Raw genomic sequence first — 16,775 nt, forward strand, 5'->3', positions numbered from 1 at the left:
AACAATGGGGGTGGAGACGCTCCTTCAGGTATACTGGGGCCGTTTAGGGCTTTCAAGGTCAGCACCAACACTTTGAATTGTGCTCGGAAACGTACTGGGAGCCAATGTAGGTCTTTCAAGACCGGTGTTATATGGTCTCGGCGGCCGCTTCAGTCACCAGTCTAGCTGCCGCATTCTGGATTAGCTGTAGTTTCCGGGTCACCTTCAAAGGTAGCCCCACGTAGAGCGCATTGCAGTAGTCCAAGCGGGAGATAACCAGAGCATGCACCACTCTGGCGAGACAGTCCGCAGGCAGATAGGGTCTCAGCCTGCGTACCAGATGGAGCTGGTAAACAGCTGCCCTGGATACAGATTTGACCTGTGCCTCCATGGACAGCTGTGAGTCCAAAATGACTCCCAGGCTGCGCACCTGGTCCTTCAAGGGCACAGTTACCCCATTTAGGCTCAGGGAATCCTCCACACCTGCCTGCCCCCTGTCCCCCCAAAACAGTACTTCTGTCTTGTCAGGATTCAACCTCAATCCATTAGCCGCCAATAGCAGCTTTCCAAGGATGTCCGAGCAATTCCGTAGGGCCCCTCTTGACTTTCTGAGTCCCGGGGTGTCCAGGGACTACAGCTCCCGTCATCCCCAGGCGAGGAGAGCCGCCAGGGGGGATGATGGGAGTTGTAGGCTGCGAGAGGCTTCTCTAATTTCCTATCTCTGTGGCGTCTTTCCCCCGTCGGCGCGGGTGACGTCAATCCTCTGGGCCGGAAGCGGAAGCCGAGGGAGAGCGGCGAAAGCGCCCGCCTGCGCGCCTTGGAGGACCCGTCCCTCCGCCTGGGCTGGAGCCGGCGCCGGGCGCGAAGATGCCAGTGGCGGTGATGGCGGCGGCGAGCGGCGGCCTCGGCTACCGGAAGCTGCTGGAGCAGTGCGAGGCGCAGGAGCTGGAGGTGTGTGGGGCGGGGGGGGCGTTACCTGAGGCTGCTTCCCCTCCCCCCCCCGGCGGGCCCGCCTCCCCCCGCCAGGCGCCTGGGGGGCTCCTTGGCGAGGCCTCTCTCCGCGCAGGGGCTGGAGATTCCCAGGCTGAAGTTGCGCAGTCCAGACGCAGGAGAAGCTCCTCTTCCGCAGGAGAAGCTCCAGAGACGGCGAAGAACCCGAGACAGGAACTGGTTAAAACAGAGGCAGCCGCTGGGATCAAGGGATTCAAACAGCCTCCCATCCTGGCGGGGGGCGGGGGGGGGGATGGCAGAAATTGATGCATGTAATCACTCAGTTGCCATTAATTCTGTAAACCGCTTTTATTTTTTAGGCCCCTGGAGGAATAGCAACACCGCCCGTTTATGCGCAACTCCTAGCTTTGTACCTTTTGCATAATGACATGTAAGTAAAAGTTAGTTTCGATCTACCTCTAATACTTGGACTTGAGAAGAAGTGTGTCTTTGAAAGCAGCAGCTGCTAGAGGGTCACTTATTTATTTATTTATTTATTTACTTTACTTATTTATTTAATTCTTCAGTACTTTCATGTAGCAGGTGGAGATGGGCGATGCTTGTGAAATTGGAAGAGTTTTCAGAACAGGCGCACAAAAGGAGGCTTATTTGTTTTGCTTTGTTTCTCTCTCACGCACCCTTCCTCCCAAAGGAACACATGGCAACAATGATCAGAACTGTTGAAACAATACAATTTAAAATTTAAAAAATACATCTAAAGGCAATCACATACATCGTAGATACTAATTCCAAGTTGGCCACTGTCAGTATCTTTCAGGCCTCAAATGCCTGGGTGAACAGAAAATTTTACTTGACATTCTTTATTGATACTGTTTTAAACAAGAGTGTGGCACATCAATAGTGAAACACTTTGAAGTTCTCTTGTTTTCAGTGAGGGAATTGCACATGTTTTAACTTTTACCTTCAGAATCAGTGGGACTTTTTTGGAAGGGTGATCATTTTGATCATGGCTATTTTGTCTGAGAGAGTGAAGTTGGTGTTCCATCTCTTTAGGTCTTTGTTGATTTGTCACCACAGGGAGTTGTAGAGGTATAATTTGTTGAGGTTTCTGTTTATTTGTACCCCATGGTATCTGAGCTTGGTGCCACAAAGTTTTATCTTGGTGAAGTTGGCGAATTCTTTGTGTGTGTGAGGGGGCGTGTTGAAGCACGTAACTTGCAACTTTGCAAAATTTACCTGTAGGCTTGGATCCCACTCTCACGTGAAAACAAAGTTCACCACAGCCAATCATAAACAAGCAACCACACCCTAGCCAACTCCAACCTTTCTCACCACCAAAGGAACACAAGTGAATAGTAAAGCAAACTTGCGCAAGCAACACTGACACAAAACCCCACACATGCATTAAGTAGAATAGAAACTTTGCCACCCAACCCCATCTGTAGAAAATGTACAGTGAGGGGGAAAAGTACAGTGGTATCTCAGGTTAAGAACTTAATTTGTTCTGTAGGTCCGTTCTTAACATGAAACTGTTCTTAACCTGAAGCACCACTTTAGCCAGTGGGGCCTCCTGCTGCCGCTGCACGATTTCTGTTCTCATCCTGAAGCAAAGTTCTTACCCCAAGGTAAAATTTCTGGGTTAGCGGAGTCTGTAACCTGAAGCGTCTGTAACCCGAGGTACCACTGTATTTGATCCCTTGCTAAATTTGCCCGTTTGCCCTCTGACAAAGAAATGACCAGTCCATAATTTTAATGGTAGGTTTATTGTAGCTGTGAGAGAGAGAATGACAACAGGAAAAACCCCCAGAAACCCAGAAGACAAAAGACAGAGATTGATGTGCATTATAATGAGTGAAATAAGTATTTGATCCCCTATCAACCAGCCAGATGTCAGGCTACCTGGTATGTTCATTGTATGTAACGAGCAGAGATTAGAAGCACCTGCTATAAGGGAGAGGTCTTACCTGTAATCCCAGCTCGTTACAGTACCTGTACAAAAGACACCTGTCGACAGAAGCAATCAGTCCAGCAGATTCCAAAGTAGCCACCATGACGAAGACCAAAGAGCTGTCCAGGGATGTCAGGGACAAGATTGTAGACCTGCACAAGGCTGGACTGGGCTACAAGACTATTGCCAAGCAGTTTGGTGAGAAAGTGAAAACAATTGGTGCAATAATTTGCAAATGGAAGAAACACAAAAGAACTGCCAACCTCCCTCGGTCTGGGGCTCCATGAAAGATCTCATCTCGTGGAGTTGCAATGCTCTGGAGAACGGTGATGAAGCAGCCCAGAACTACACAAGGGGAACTTGTCAATGATCTCAGGGTAGCTGGGACCATAGTCACCATAAAAACAGTTGGTAACACACTATGCCGTGAAGGACTGTGAGATTTTGCAGAGCCCACAAGGTCTCCTTGCTCGAGACAGCACATGGACAGGCCCATCTGCAGTTTGCCAATGCACATCTGAATGATCCAGAGGAGAACTGGGTGAAAGTGTTGTGGTCAGATGATACCAAAATCGAGCTCTTTGGCATCAACTCAACTCGCAGTGTTGGGAGGAGGAAGAATGCTGCCTATGACCCCAAGAACACCATCCCCACCATCAAACATGGAGAGGGACATATTATGCTTTGGGGGTGCTTTACTCCTAAGGGGACAGGACACCTTCACCGCATTGAAGGGACGATGGATCTTGGGTGAGCACCTCTCCTCAGCCAGGGCATTGAAAATGGGTTGAGGATGGGTATTCCAGAATGACAATGATCCAAAACACAGGGCCAAGGCAACAAAGGAGTGGCTCAGGAAGAAGCACATTAAGGTCCTGGAGTGGCCTAGCCAGTCTCCAGACCTTAATCCCATTGAAAATCTGTGGAGGGAGCTGAAGGTTCAAGTAGCTACACATCAGCCTCAAAATCTGACTGACTTGGAGAGGATCTGCAAAGAGGAGTGGGACAAAATACCTCCTGAGATGTGTGCAAACCTGGTGGCCACCTACCAGGAACTTCTGACCTCTGTACTTGCCAACAAGGGTTTTGCCACCAAGTACTAAGTCATCTTTTGCAAAGGGATCAAATACTCATTATAATGCACATTAATCTCTGACTTTTGTCTTCTGGGTTTCTGGGGGTTTTCCTGTTGTTATTCTGTCTCTCACAGTTACAATAAACCTACCATTAAAATTATGGACTGGTCATTTCTTTGTCAGAGGGCAAACAGGCAAATTTAGCAGGGGATCAAATACTTTCCCACCTCACTGTAAGTTGAAAAAAAATACATTTTACATACTTTTGTAAACCAAGAAATCTTTAATAAAAAATTTGTTTTTTAAAAAAAGAATCAGTGGGATTTTAAAATACTGCACTTTTTAAATTGAATTTTGCAGATCCTTAATGGGCAAGATTGTTAAGTCAGATAGCAATATTTGTTTCAACAAAGCTAGCATGTTTCACCCGGTACAGCTCACTTTACTAAATATCAGCTCAGGACAAATCAGTATGTGAACCGACTCACCCTTGCTTTTTGACCTTCATAGTTGTCAGTCACAATCCTTCAGAGGCAACAGAAGCAACACTTGGCAGGATTCCCTTGCCAATGTCTCAGCTCTAGACCTTGTTACTATAAGCTTCCTTGCTCACATTCCCCAGCCCTCGAAATGTCTCCTGCTCCTTCCCATTGCACATAGCTGCATCTGTGTACTTTTGCCCACCTTCTGCTTTCTACAGATTCATGTCTCCTCCAGCTGTGCTCTGCCCACTGTCTGCATTTCAGGCCCCTGATTACTTTCAACACTACTTGAGATACCTTGTTTATCAACAAGCTTCTCTCTGTCTTCTCTTCTGACCCAGCATACAGCCTTTCCTGATCTGAACCATTTTAGACCTTCTTCAGAGGCTCCTCTTCAATGAATTCTCACTTCAGTTTGCTGCCTCCTTGCTCTTTTCTTTGGGCCCCATTCTCTACCTGTCCATCCTTTAGGTTCATCTGTCTCAGTCTACTCCTTAACCCACCCTCTACCTTCAGCTTCCTTGTCTCTGGGTATTACCACCCCTTCTCTTCATTTTTTTGCTCTTTCCAGTCTTGATTAGTCCCTGTGTGAGGTTATAATCCCAGCCAAACAGGCGACTTTCACATTACACTAGGCTACACATTGTTTTGTTTTAAATACCTGAGCAACAGAACATTCTGTTTTACCGCAGCTTAGCCTATGCACACATGTGTGGCTTACAGGAAGTATCAAGTGTGCAGAAGATGTGTTCCAGACCTTGTACAGTGGTACCTCAAGTTACAAATGCTTCAGGTTACAAACTCCGCTAACCTGGAAGAGTTACTTCGAGTTGAGAACTTTGCCCCAGGATGAGAAAGGAAATCGTGTGCCAGCGACGCATCAAGAGGCCCCATTAGTGAAAGCACGCCTCTAGTTAAGAACAGTTTCAGGTTAAGAACAGACCTCCGGAACGAATTAAGTTCGTAACTAGAGGTACAACTGTACTTGATGTTAGAAGCAAACCTTTATATGCTAAAATGTTTTTTCTTGTACATAGTATAGACTGCATGAGGACTAAACATGCCCATATGTGAACATACTACATAAAAAAAGAAAGAAAAATTGTTAAATCTGTGTGTTTCCATTGTTTGAAATGTTATCTGCAGCTCATATAAAAGTGTTGCATTGTTCGGAATATGTTTCTTGCTTCTCTTTGAATTGTTGCCTCTTTTAATAGTCTTCTAGTAGTAAAAACTTGTTTTTAGTTAATGTCATTTTAAAAAATACTTTAAATCGACACTTTTATGTTATTAGGAACAATGCACGGTATTTGTGGAAAAGAATCCCTCCTGCAATTAAGTCTGTAAGTACTTTTCAATACTTTAAAGGACAGAGGTGTCACGCATAACTTTTGGGTTGTGTTTCCAAAAGTGAAAGCTAAAAAGCAACACCTTTGCTGGTTGCTGAACAAATGTTCTATTGTTCTGTTGAGGTTGCTGAGGTTGCATTTTGCTATTGTTTAATAGATACGTGCTGTATTTTATAGATTTGTATTTTATCTCTTTAAGTTTGTACATCTCAGGTGCTCCATGCAGAGTATTTCATGTCTGAGTTCAGACTCATTTCTAGAGTATGTCCTGGATTAGGTAGAAGAAGTTTCATTTTTTTTGCAAATGTGCAAGTCCCTCTTTTTCCACAGCAGCAGCTTACAACTATAGAGCACATGAGGAATTTTGCTTTTGCTTGGTAGGAATTGATGAGATACTAGATTCTAAGCATGCATTTAACACATGAAAATTCAGTGTGGCTGACAGAACTTGGGAGTGATGTTGAATGTTAACATCCTTAGGATGGGCACTCCACAAAGAAATAACAATTGCAGTAGAACCATTTTACTTTAGAGCCAAACTCTTCACAAATTGCATACAAGTGGAATCACTTTAACTGATTGAGTGACCTAGAGAGTCTTGCATATTGGGCTTTAATTAATTTTGGGAGGATAGTGCCAAGAGAGTTGGTGCAATAAGTATTATCCTCCCCCCCCCCCCGATTTTCTGGAGTGGGATGTTGAGAGGCCAGATGGAGAGCACTGTGCTTCACTTGATGCTTAATGTGAGAAGTGAGAGGGTTGGGGAAGGGACTAGAGGAGGATTCCACTGAAGATGCACCAAAAGCAGCAGCAGTCAAAATCAAGCACAGAAGTAGGTGCTAGAGCAGATGGGAAGAAAAGAGGTTTTAAAATACTGCTTCCTGCTCAAGTGCTTGGTTGGGCAGAGTTTATGGTACAGCAACAGAGGCAACCTAATTCAGTTGCTAATAGGGGAACATGCTGGTTTTTGGCTCTCATGGCCACCACAGCTGAGTTCTTGGTCGCTTCATTTACCCTAGTTGTGGACTTCTTCCTTTCCCTCTTCATCTGCTGATCAATGGCTTGTCCGTCTAAATAATTTTTCTTCCTTTCTTTGTAGGCAAACCCTGAGCTTGGTGCAATTTGGTCAGTGGGGCAGAGAATCTGGCAAAGAGATTTCCCTGGAATTTATACAACAATTGGTGCACACCAGTGGTCTGAATCTATTCAGCCAATCATGGAAGCACTTAGAGGTACATCTTTCTAAAAACCCTAGTCATTTTCACTTGGTGTGGAAAGTGTGTTCTTTCAAATGGTTGCTCAAAATCAGCACAGAATTTATAATTGCTGTTTTGTCCTGTTCCAATACAGATTCAAAAGCTTTGACTGTTAGTGTATGCATAATCACTGTGAAAAAAGAGAGTTTGTATGACCTTTACAGCATTTCCTTAAAGATTTTGCTGGTTTGTTTCATTTTTAATTTTAGTGCCTGGTGATTTGTCTCCTGTACAAGTTTGATGTAACACAGTACTTGGGGTTGGCTTGGGGATGAAGCAGTTTGACTTATTTTGGGAGTTTCAAAGGGGTGGGATTGATGCTATCTGTGGATGGAAGTCTGCCCATAGAGGAAGAGAGTTGGTTTTTACCAGTCCCCCTGCAACCCACGTTGGTCCTGAAAAGCTCTTTCTGGGAAGTGGGAGACTCCCCAGAACAGCATGGGAAGTGGCAGAGGGGAAGGAACAATTAGTGACAATCACCCCTCTCCCTTCTCCAGTGATGACCCATAAACAGAAGGAGACCTGTCTGAATATAACAAAGCAAAACTTGAAGTTGTCAGAGGAGTTGGGTTTGTCTATACAGAAGATGCCTGAAGGCTGCAATTCTATGCATGTCTACCTAATTGAAGTTCCACTGATCTCAGCATATTTTTTTTCACAAATAAAGGTGCTCAGGATCACCTGCTACTCTGCTTGTTGCCAAGTTCTTGGCAGGTTGTTTTTTTTTTAAGTAATATTTATTCAGAGTTTAAAAGTTACAAAAAGAAAAAAGAACAATACAAAATACAGAAAAAAGAATACAACAGCAACAGACAAAATAAAAATAAAAATACATTCGCTTAAAAAAGAAAAAGAACAGATTAAACCTTTACATAACTTTCTTCCTTTACTTATTTCCTTGACCTCCTCACACCTCCCAATTTTGTATTCTACTTCAAATTGTTATTTCAGCAAATCCTTCCAACCTTATTTTCATTTAAGTAATTTAATTTAATATATTATAGTTTAACATCCTCTCTTTCGTCAATTTCATCAACTCATTTTTACTTAATCCTTTATATCATTTCTACCAAAATCACCTAATTTTCTTTTTCCAACATCTTTCTAACAGTCCTTAATTTTACAATATTTTTGAAGATTTTCCAATCTTCTTCCCCCGACTCTTCTCCTTCGTCCCGGATTCTGCCAGTCATCTCAGCCAATTCCATATAGTCCATCACTTTCGTCTGCCATTCTTCTCGGGTGGGTAATTCTTGTGTCTTCCAAGGCAGGTTGTTTGGAAGTGAAGAATGGGGAAAAGCCCACTGCAGCTCAGGCAACATACATGTTTGGATTCCTTTGTTTTGTTGTGGCAATATTGGGCAAATTCTTACTTGTGTTGTATGATGATCCGTAAATTAAGGTAGCACAACTTGTTTGTATTCCCATTGAAGCCTCAGAATGGTATCAAAGTCAAACTCTTGATAGAGGGTTGTACTTGATAAAATCTTACTCATAGTAGTCCCATTGAAATCAGTAGACTTATATTAGTCATAAGTATGCCATAGGCAGATATAACCCAGAGGGCTGGGCAGTATCTGGTTTTCAGCATCGTAATATATCACAAGCTAGATATCATGATGGGATGTGGGTGGCGCTGTGGGTTAAACCACAAAGCCTAGGACTTGCCGATCAGAAGGTCGGGGGTTCAAATCCCCACGACGGGGTGAGCTCCCGTTCCTCGGTCCCTGCTCCTACCAACCTAGGAGTTCAAAAGCATGTCAAAGTGCAAGTAGATAAATAGGTAAACGGGAAGGTAAACAGCATTTCCGTGCTTCTCTGGTTCGCCAGAAGCGGCTTAGTCATGCTGGCCACATGACTTGGAAGCTGTATGCTGGCTCCCTCAGCCAATAAAGCGAGATGAGCGCCGCAACCCCAGAGTTGGCCACGACTGGACCTAATGGTCAGGGGTCCCTTTACCTTTACCTTTACCTTTACATATCATGATATATCACGATGTCTGAAATAAGGCTGGAGCTATCGAGAGGCATTGGCTGGCTTCACAGTTTTTCCTGCATTGTGATTTTTGATGGTGCCTTCTCTTGTGATTCTCTGTCGCCTGCAGGAGGCAGGGGAGAGCTGAGCCAGCAGAGTTACCAGTGGCTACAGGAGTCGAGAGAAGGATTGACTGACTTCATGATTTTTCCCACATTGTGATTTTTGCATAGGGCACGCATACACACACACAAAAATCATGACTTGCAATATATTGCCAGGTCAAAAATTATGAAATCGATATCATGATATGGACTTCAAACTGGTTTTGGACCCAGAGTCCTTCTAAAATATTGAAAAGTGCAAAATGTTTTGGCTGAAGGCAGGTTTCTTCAGGGGCACTTAGTTTTCTTATCAAGACTACTTATCTCCAAGTTGAGTACTTAGCTAGCATATTTTAGAAGGTTGTGTCCTCACCAGTTTCCTATGTGTAACAGTTTTTTCGGGTGCAGTGGTGCCTCTGGTTACGAACTTCATTCGTTCCGGAGGTCCGTTCTTAACCCGAAACCATTCTTAACCTGAGGTACCACTTTAGCTAATGGGGCCTCCCATTGCCGCCATGCCGCTGGCACGCGATTTCTGTTCTCATGCTGAGCTAAAGTTCTTAACCCAAGGTACTACTTCCAGGTTAGCGGAGTCAGTCACCCGAGGTGTTTGTAACCCAAGGTACCACTGTACATTGAAAATGCCTCTGTATAACCACTTTCCCATGGGGCTATGCTTTTGTCATATGCATTAAGCTCTTAAAACCCCCCAATTTATTCATTACATAAACATACAAAACATTTTTTTTACATCTGATTTTCATCATTCTTCCCAATTATCTCTCTAATAGATGCAACTAGGCGGCGAGCATTTGGACTGGTCTCTCAAGCATATACCTCAATAAGTGCAGATGACTTTGCAGCCTTTGTTGGGCTTCCTATAGAAGAAGCAGTGAAAGGTACGTGTGTGTGTGTGTGTGTGTGTGTGTGTATGTATGTAAGTAAAAATGCTTTATTAAACTTGGTGTTTCATACCTTTGAGTAACCTTGTACTGGTCTACTACAGTAAAACTTGTAGGTTTTCAAAGAGTGATACCCAAGTAAGTCACACTCAGCGTAGACCCATTGAAATTAATGGACTTCACTGTTTAAAATTACTGTTTAATGGCATCTGACTGCTGAACAGATATTATTCCCATTTTGCTTTTGGCTTTCAAGTGGATTTTTATTTGCTCTCATTGTAGCAAAAAAAGTATATGGGGGCATAGTAAAATAAAAATGCTTCTTGCACAGAAGGTAAGGAAATTTTCGGAACAGAATTTACCTTGTTGAAGGTTCTGTATGGCATTGATGATTTTGCATCTCATTTTAATCATTTTAGGTGTTCTTGATCAGGGATGGCAAGCAGATTCATCCACTCGCATGGTTATGCCTAAAAAGCCAGGTAGGTGGAGCTCTTGATTCATTAAGACATTGTGTCTGGGTGGTTGGGTACATTTTTGTTGCTTGCCTTTCCTGTGAATGAATTTAAAAGGATAATTAACATTTGCATGCCAGTACTTAATTCAAAGTTAAAAAACAGCAAGGGGTATTCCTGAAACATAATGTCAGAAATATGACTTGGCGTATTTCTCATGGGCACAGACAGCTTTTAGGCAAAGGAGGGAGGGGCCACTAGGGGCGGATCAGAAGATGGCTGACAATAACATCTCTCCGACCCACAGGGGGTAATTAGGAGGCTGTGATGGGAGTAAATAGCTTCCCTACCCCCCAGGATTGTGTGTGTGTGTGGGGGGTCTGCCCTTGCCTGCTGTGCCCTATACCACCCCCGAATTTGAGGGAATGGGGACACTAGGCAGAATGCCCTCCTGTGGATTTCGGCGCTCCTGAACGCAGTCTCTGATCCGCGCCGCTAGCTGCAAGAACTTCAAAAGGAACAATTAGGAAGAAGCGACTGCACATATTTCAAGGAAGGAGGGGGAGTAAAGACTGCTAACTGAAGAGTTCTCTGATAAACAAGATGAGTCGGAAGAAGAAGAATCAATCTTGAGAAGACAGCCAAGACTCGGTATGGCAAAGGGACTGGATGGGGGAGGGGAAAAAACTTTTTTTTCTTTCCTCTATGTGCTTAAACAAGAACCCCGCCCCCCAAGTCAGAAATGCTGCTTTAATGACTTAAGCTGTGGATTTACGACTGTGTGGAGATAAAGTTTCTAACCAAAGCATGTTTTAAGAAAAGCGTGGAAAGTTTAAGAGCTCTGGAATGACGCAGTTAAAAATACCGTCGCCATATTGGTAAGCTCTGTCCGAGGACTTGAGTCTGGGAAGAGGAAAGAGCTGTTTTTATACTGTGGGTGAGACTCCTCAGTGGGACTTAAGAACGACAGACCCTGAGATTAATGATGGAAAGAGCGATGTTATTTATGAATGTGATGATATATGGAAACCATCACGATATGAGGATTGGTCGAACGGAAAAATCCACACAGGATATAATTGGTGTTTATCTGCTTAAGGAGATTATCAGAAGAGAGCATAAAGGAAAAAGAAAAAATGTACGAACAAGATGAGATGTGGAAACAGCAAGATAAGACTGGATAGAATTATGAACTTTATCTGGACTGATTTGGAAGAAGATGATCGGAATCCCCCTTTGAAACTTGAAATATGGGTCCCGTCAACAAAAATTTAAAATTCAGCTTTGTAATTCGGAATTTATGTGATGTGATTTGATTTCATTGGTCGGTTAATAAAAATTATATATTTTTTTAAAAAAGCTTTTAGGCAAAGGAAAACAGAATGTGCCTTAATTTCTCTCAACTAGCCTTGGCTTTGGAGACTCAGTTGAATATGTTCGTCAGTTTGTGTGATGCAAATAAAGTGTAGCGAAAACTTACTGTAGTTGCCATTTTGAAATTACGACTAACTTGGGTGTTAGCTTGTAATTTGGTTGCTGAATCTAATGCAGAGGTCAGCAAACTTCATCAGGGGGCCTGTCCACAGTCCCTCAGACCTTGTGGGGGGGACAGACGACGACTATATTTTGAAAAAAATATATGAACAAATTCCTATGCCCCACAAATAACCCAGAGATGCATTTTAAATAAAAGCATGCATTCTACTCATGTAAAAACATGCTGATTCCCGGACCATCCGCAGGCTGTATTTAGAAGGCGATTGGGCCAGATCCGGCCCCCAGGCCTTAGTTTGCCTACCCATGTTATAATGTTCTGCATTAATGGAGTAAAGAACAAACAGGGCTTGATCAGTTGCTAAATACTGTGTGTACTCCAAGCCAACTAAAATTTCTCTAAGGTTTGTTTGCTGTCTCTTTAACTAGTTCTTAACCTTTATAATACATACTTCACTCAGTTTGGGGTTTTTTATTGGTGAATAGTTCTTCGGGATAGGGAGTAATCTTACAGAACTGCTCTTTTTAAAGTTTTAGCTTCTTTTAACAGCCGCAGGAGTTCCTTGAGGTGAATTCCCCACAAAACAAAGAACCTACAACAATTTTATATGGCAGAGATGGAGCATAGCTGTAGAACAGTTAATAATTACAGTGTTCTTTTCAGCCAGTGTTGGCTCCTGTAGTGATACTTACATCACACAAAATCTTAAGCAAGTTTGTAACAAAAAGCCCTTTGGAGGACGCCCCGTGCTTCGCGCAGGTGTCCGCAAGCCTTGCACACCGGGGGGAGTCCGGCGCGCAAGGTTTGCGGGCTGCAGCGTGGAGCACGGGGCGCCCTCCGGAGGACGCCCGTGCTTCGCGCAGGTGTCCGCAGCCTGCCGCCCGGCGGGCGGGGCGCCCTGAAGCAGAGCGCCCCTCGCGCCAGGCAGACATCGGCCAGCCCACAAGCTCGGGGGACAGTTGGGAGGCGCAGACAGTTGGTTTTGTGGGGAAAATAAAGGAATTCCCCCCCCCTTTATTCCCCCCCCCCCCAAAAAAAGTAGGTGCGTCTTATGGGACGGAGCGTCCTATGGGACGAAAAATACGGTAATATTCAAATATATATTAGTAACATAGCTATTTGTTCCAAAGCAATGTTAGTTTGTTAATTTCTTTTTAAAATCATTGCCATTTTTAAAAATAAAGGAGTATAGATGAATCACTGTTTTTGTATCTTGAAAGTGGAAAAGAGATAGAGTGAGCAACTGAGAACAGAATAAATGTCCATTTCTTAGCACCAGCAGCATTTTCAGTAGCTGGCTTTTCATAGTCCTAGACATCATTTCTGACCAGCAGTTAATTAATGTTGTAAATGCCTCAATGACCCAGTGCTGGGGATTTTTCCAAACTGCAGAACACCTTAATTTGATTTTTAGTATCTTCCAGTCATGCTAGGTGTGACACATGCCTTACTTGAGTTCAGGGTAAACTCTGCTTCAAACTGATAAAGTCAGTTACTGAAAAAGAACGCCTTAATGAGAAGTTTGAAAGGATTCACTGAATGCAGTGCCTTTAGGCAAAGCAAGTAAAATCTCTGTAGCAAGTAAGCAACTTAGTAATGGATAGCTCTATAAAAGATTTCACAGTAAAATTAGGTACATCTAGAAACTCATTCTTGGTGCAATGGTCCTTGAACAATTTATAAATGTCATTTTGTATCTCTGTGTCAGGTCCCCAAGAGCCTTCATTCAACAGATTTCACCCGTTATCAGGTATGTGTTCATTCATGAGTTATGTCTAGAGGGTGGTAGTCTGCCATGGCAAAAACAGCACAGTTAAAAGGTATGGGTTGGATCCAGCATTGTTTTTATCCAGAGTTGGCCCATGGAAATTACTGGGCACAGCTACCGTATTTTTCGCACCATAGGACGCACCGGACAATAGGATGCACCTTGTTTTAGAGGGGGGAGAACAAGAAAAAAAATTCTCCCCCTCTCTGCCCAGCGCCCCTTCAGCGAATTTTCCCCCTCTTGTTTACCCGCTCTAAAACAAGGTGCCGTTCAGGGCGGTTACCTTGGAAGCCTGGAGAGCGAGAGGGGTCGGACTGTAGTTTATTTTGCTTTTAGGTAATCATCGCTGTTTGGCCTTAGATTTCAATTCTCTCTGGCCTCACTCCCCTCTGCCTGCCTTAGTCATATGTATGTTTGCTTGCTGATGAAGTGGACTGTGGTCCACAAAAGCATATGCCATAATAGATGTGTTTGGGTGGCCTTCTCCTTCCTCATCTGGTCAGTGCAAGTGCAGTAGGACTCCCCCCCCCATCCCTTGACCTCCCCAGATCTGCTGCAGATGGTTGGGTGAACTTCTCAAACAGATTTGGAGGGGAAAGAGAGGGAGGGGGACATTCCATTGCAGGAGCAAGAAATCCCTTTCATTGGCAGAACTAATTACTTAGTGCTATGTTGAATAAAACTGTTAGTCTTCAAGGCGCCACACAAGTTGGTTTTATATCTACGCCATCTAATTTATGTACTAGTATTGTGTCAGAACCTATGTAAAATCATGTAAGACTTGGGCACAAGAATAGAACTTGAGCTTGGGCCTTGATTTCAATGTGGGAGTGAATCCCCCAACAGGGCAAGAAAGAGATCCTTTTCCTCTCTCCAGATGACCCTTTACTGGGGCACACAGCCTCTGCCTTCAAGAGGAGACCCATTGCACTTGGCAATTCAAAAGCAGTGCCTCCTAACTGAATATGGATCAGACCCCAGATGTGACTTCTCTGTGCTTTTCAGTGGCTGGGGGCTATTACTCAGTTTCCCTTCCCACTTCTTCTAATTTTCACCCCATTTTGTGCCTTATTTTCAGAACCTGCTTCAGTCCCGCCGATTCCCAATGAACAGCAGTTGGCTCGGTTAACTGACTATGTGGCTTTCCTGGAAAACTGATAACTCCAGTCACTCATCCATTGCATCCTGTGTACTTCTAGATCTTTCAACATTATGTTTGTCCTGTTGAATGTTGCAATATATGCACTATTATGGAATATGCTGGTAAAACATAGTTTTGCATTTCATCTTTGTGTGTGTTTTGCTGGAGCAAGGGTTTAATTAACTTGATTCCCCCTGATTATCAACCAGCTGCACAGCAGTATTATATATTCAGTTTTAAACTCTTGTGCTTTATTGTGAGGAAAGCAGCTTCTCTCCAACGCTGATGTCTTGTAAATGCAGCAGTGGAGAAGAGTGTCATCCGTTGTCATGGGTGGAACAGAAACTGAACTCTGAAAGGACATGGAAGGATTGTACCCAGATCAGGGAACAAGGTGTAAGTCTGAGGGGGTCAGTCTTTGCAGTGTCTTTCCATAGAAAGTGGAGTCTGATACTACACGCTAAAGATTACACTCTTCTTCCTTTATAATGAGGTTCTGAAGTTGCTTTTTCTGTTTTTAATTACCTGAAGTCTCCTTACTCTAGGCGGTTTTTGACTGCTGTATGCAATGTGTCCTTTTCTCTTTAAAAGGAAACTAAGTGACCATTTTGAAAGCATATTTGAGCACCCATTAGGTCTTCTGGGGGAAGATGGGAAAATATTGGGGTGTAGTTTTCAGAGAGCTTCATCTGGCTTCAGTTAGCTAGATGATGGTCTCATTGGTGTTTAGGTTCTTTCAGACATATGTGGCTTGTATTTAAGCCAGCAATTCTGGAGCATGTTTGCCATCACTGAGAAAATAGTTCTGTGGTTGTTGTAAATGGATGAAGTTATGCTGCAACTTTGGATGAACATTTCAGAATTGGAATCCTGATCGTATTGATTGCCATCTTCAGCACTGTCTGGAAGGAAGCAGCTTCCTCTTGCCATACCCTTGTCCATAATGCTTCGATTTAAAATGCAGCCCTCCGCTAGAGTCTCATTCTTTTTTCTCTTTTCATCTGTTCCCCTCTTCAGGTGTTGGTCACCATCATTTCATAGCTTGTCTGTCCTTTTGTTCTCCCAGTGCACTATAACTGTACATTCTGACAGTGTTTTGGATGTTTTTGGGTGCAAGAAGGTCCCAGTATGTACGCAGTTACTTTAAGGGGCTCTTTGTGAGTGTAACCATTGATCTCAAACTATTATTTATTGTGGGGAGGGGGGAGCCTCAGCTCTTGAAATTGTTGGAAGTTAATTTTGGTAATATTAAAGTGTGCTTACATCAGACCAGAATCTTACTTTCTAAGGTTTTCTTCTAGTGATACCTTTAGTATTAACATTATTTCAGCACTTAAAGGTAAAGGTACCCCTGCCCGTACAGGCCAGTCGTGACCGACTCTGGGGTTGCGCGCTCAGAGGCCGGAAGCCAGCGCTGTCTGGAGACACTTCCGGGTCACGTGGCCAGCGTGACGAAGCTGCTCTGGCGAGCCAGCACCAGCGCAGTACACGGAACGCCGTTTACCTTCCCGCTATAAAGCGGTACCTATTTATCTACTTGCACTTAGGGGTGCTTTCGAACTGCTAGGTGGGCAGGAGCTGGGACCGAAGGACGGGAGCTCACCCCGTTGCGTGGATTCGAACCGCCGACCATACGATCGGCAAGTCCTAGGCACTGAGGTTTTACCCACAGCGCCACCCGCGTCCCATTTCAGCATGTAGATCAACGTTATCTAGCAGCAGTAGTCCTCTATTCTAGGACATAGATCTTCTGCAGAATGTAGATGACATAGTTCCTTCTCAATGGACCTCACAGTAAGAGCTACATCATGTTTTCTCAGATGTACTGTCAAGTAAATTTGTTCAGGAATGCAGTGCAAGTGTTGCGTGATGGAGGAGCAGGGTGGGGAATGCAG

General features: G+C 43.9%; 1 protein-coding gene across 1 annotated transcript; it reads left to right on the forward strand.

Moving 5' to 3' along the window:
- The first annotated feature begins 741 nt into the window (after positions 1-741).
- COPS8 (COP9 signalosome subunit 8) lies at positions 742-16,155 on the forward strand. Its single transcript, XM_083715020.1, has 8 exons — positions 742-930; positions 1,290-1,360; positions 5,731-5,779; positions 6,885-7,017; positions 9,911-10,018; positions 10,441-10,503; positions 13,680-13,721; positions 14,818-16,155. The coding sequence occupies exons 1-8, from the start codon at positions 847-849 to the stop codon at positions 14,895-14,897; spliced, it is 630 nt and encodes a 209-aa protein (XP_083571146.1). The 5' UTR covers positions 742-846; the 3' UTR covers positions 14,898-16,155.
- The last annotated feature ends 620 nt before the right edge of the window (positions 16,156-16,775 follow it).

The sequence above is a fragment of the Podarcis gaigeae genome, assembly GCF_964106915.1.
Source record: "Podarcis gaigeae genome assembly, chromosome: 1".
Lineage (NCBI taxonomy): Eukaryota > Metazoa > Chordata > Lepidosauria > Squamata > Lacertidae > Podarcis > Podarcis gaigeae.

Coding starts and splice junctions, on each gene's coding strand:
- COPS8 (XM_083715020.1), top strand. CDS start 847: ATGCCAGTGGCGGTGATGGCGGCGGCGAGCGGCGGCCTCGGCTACCGG. Junction 5,780..6,884: donor TCCCTCCTGCAATTAAGTCT/GTAAGTACTTTT, acceptor CTTTCTTTGTAG/GCAAACCCTGAGCTTGGTGC. Junction 10,019..10,440: donor TATAGAAGAAGCAGTGAAAG/GTACGTGTGTGT, acceptor TAATCATTTTAG/GTGTTCTTGATCAGGGATGG.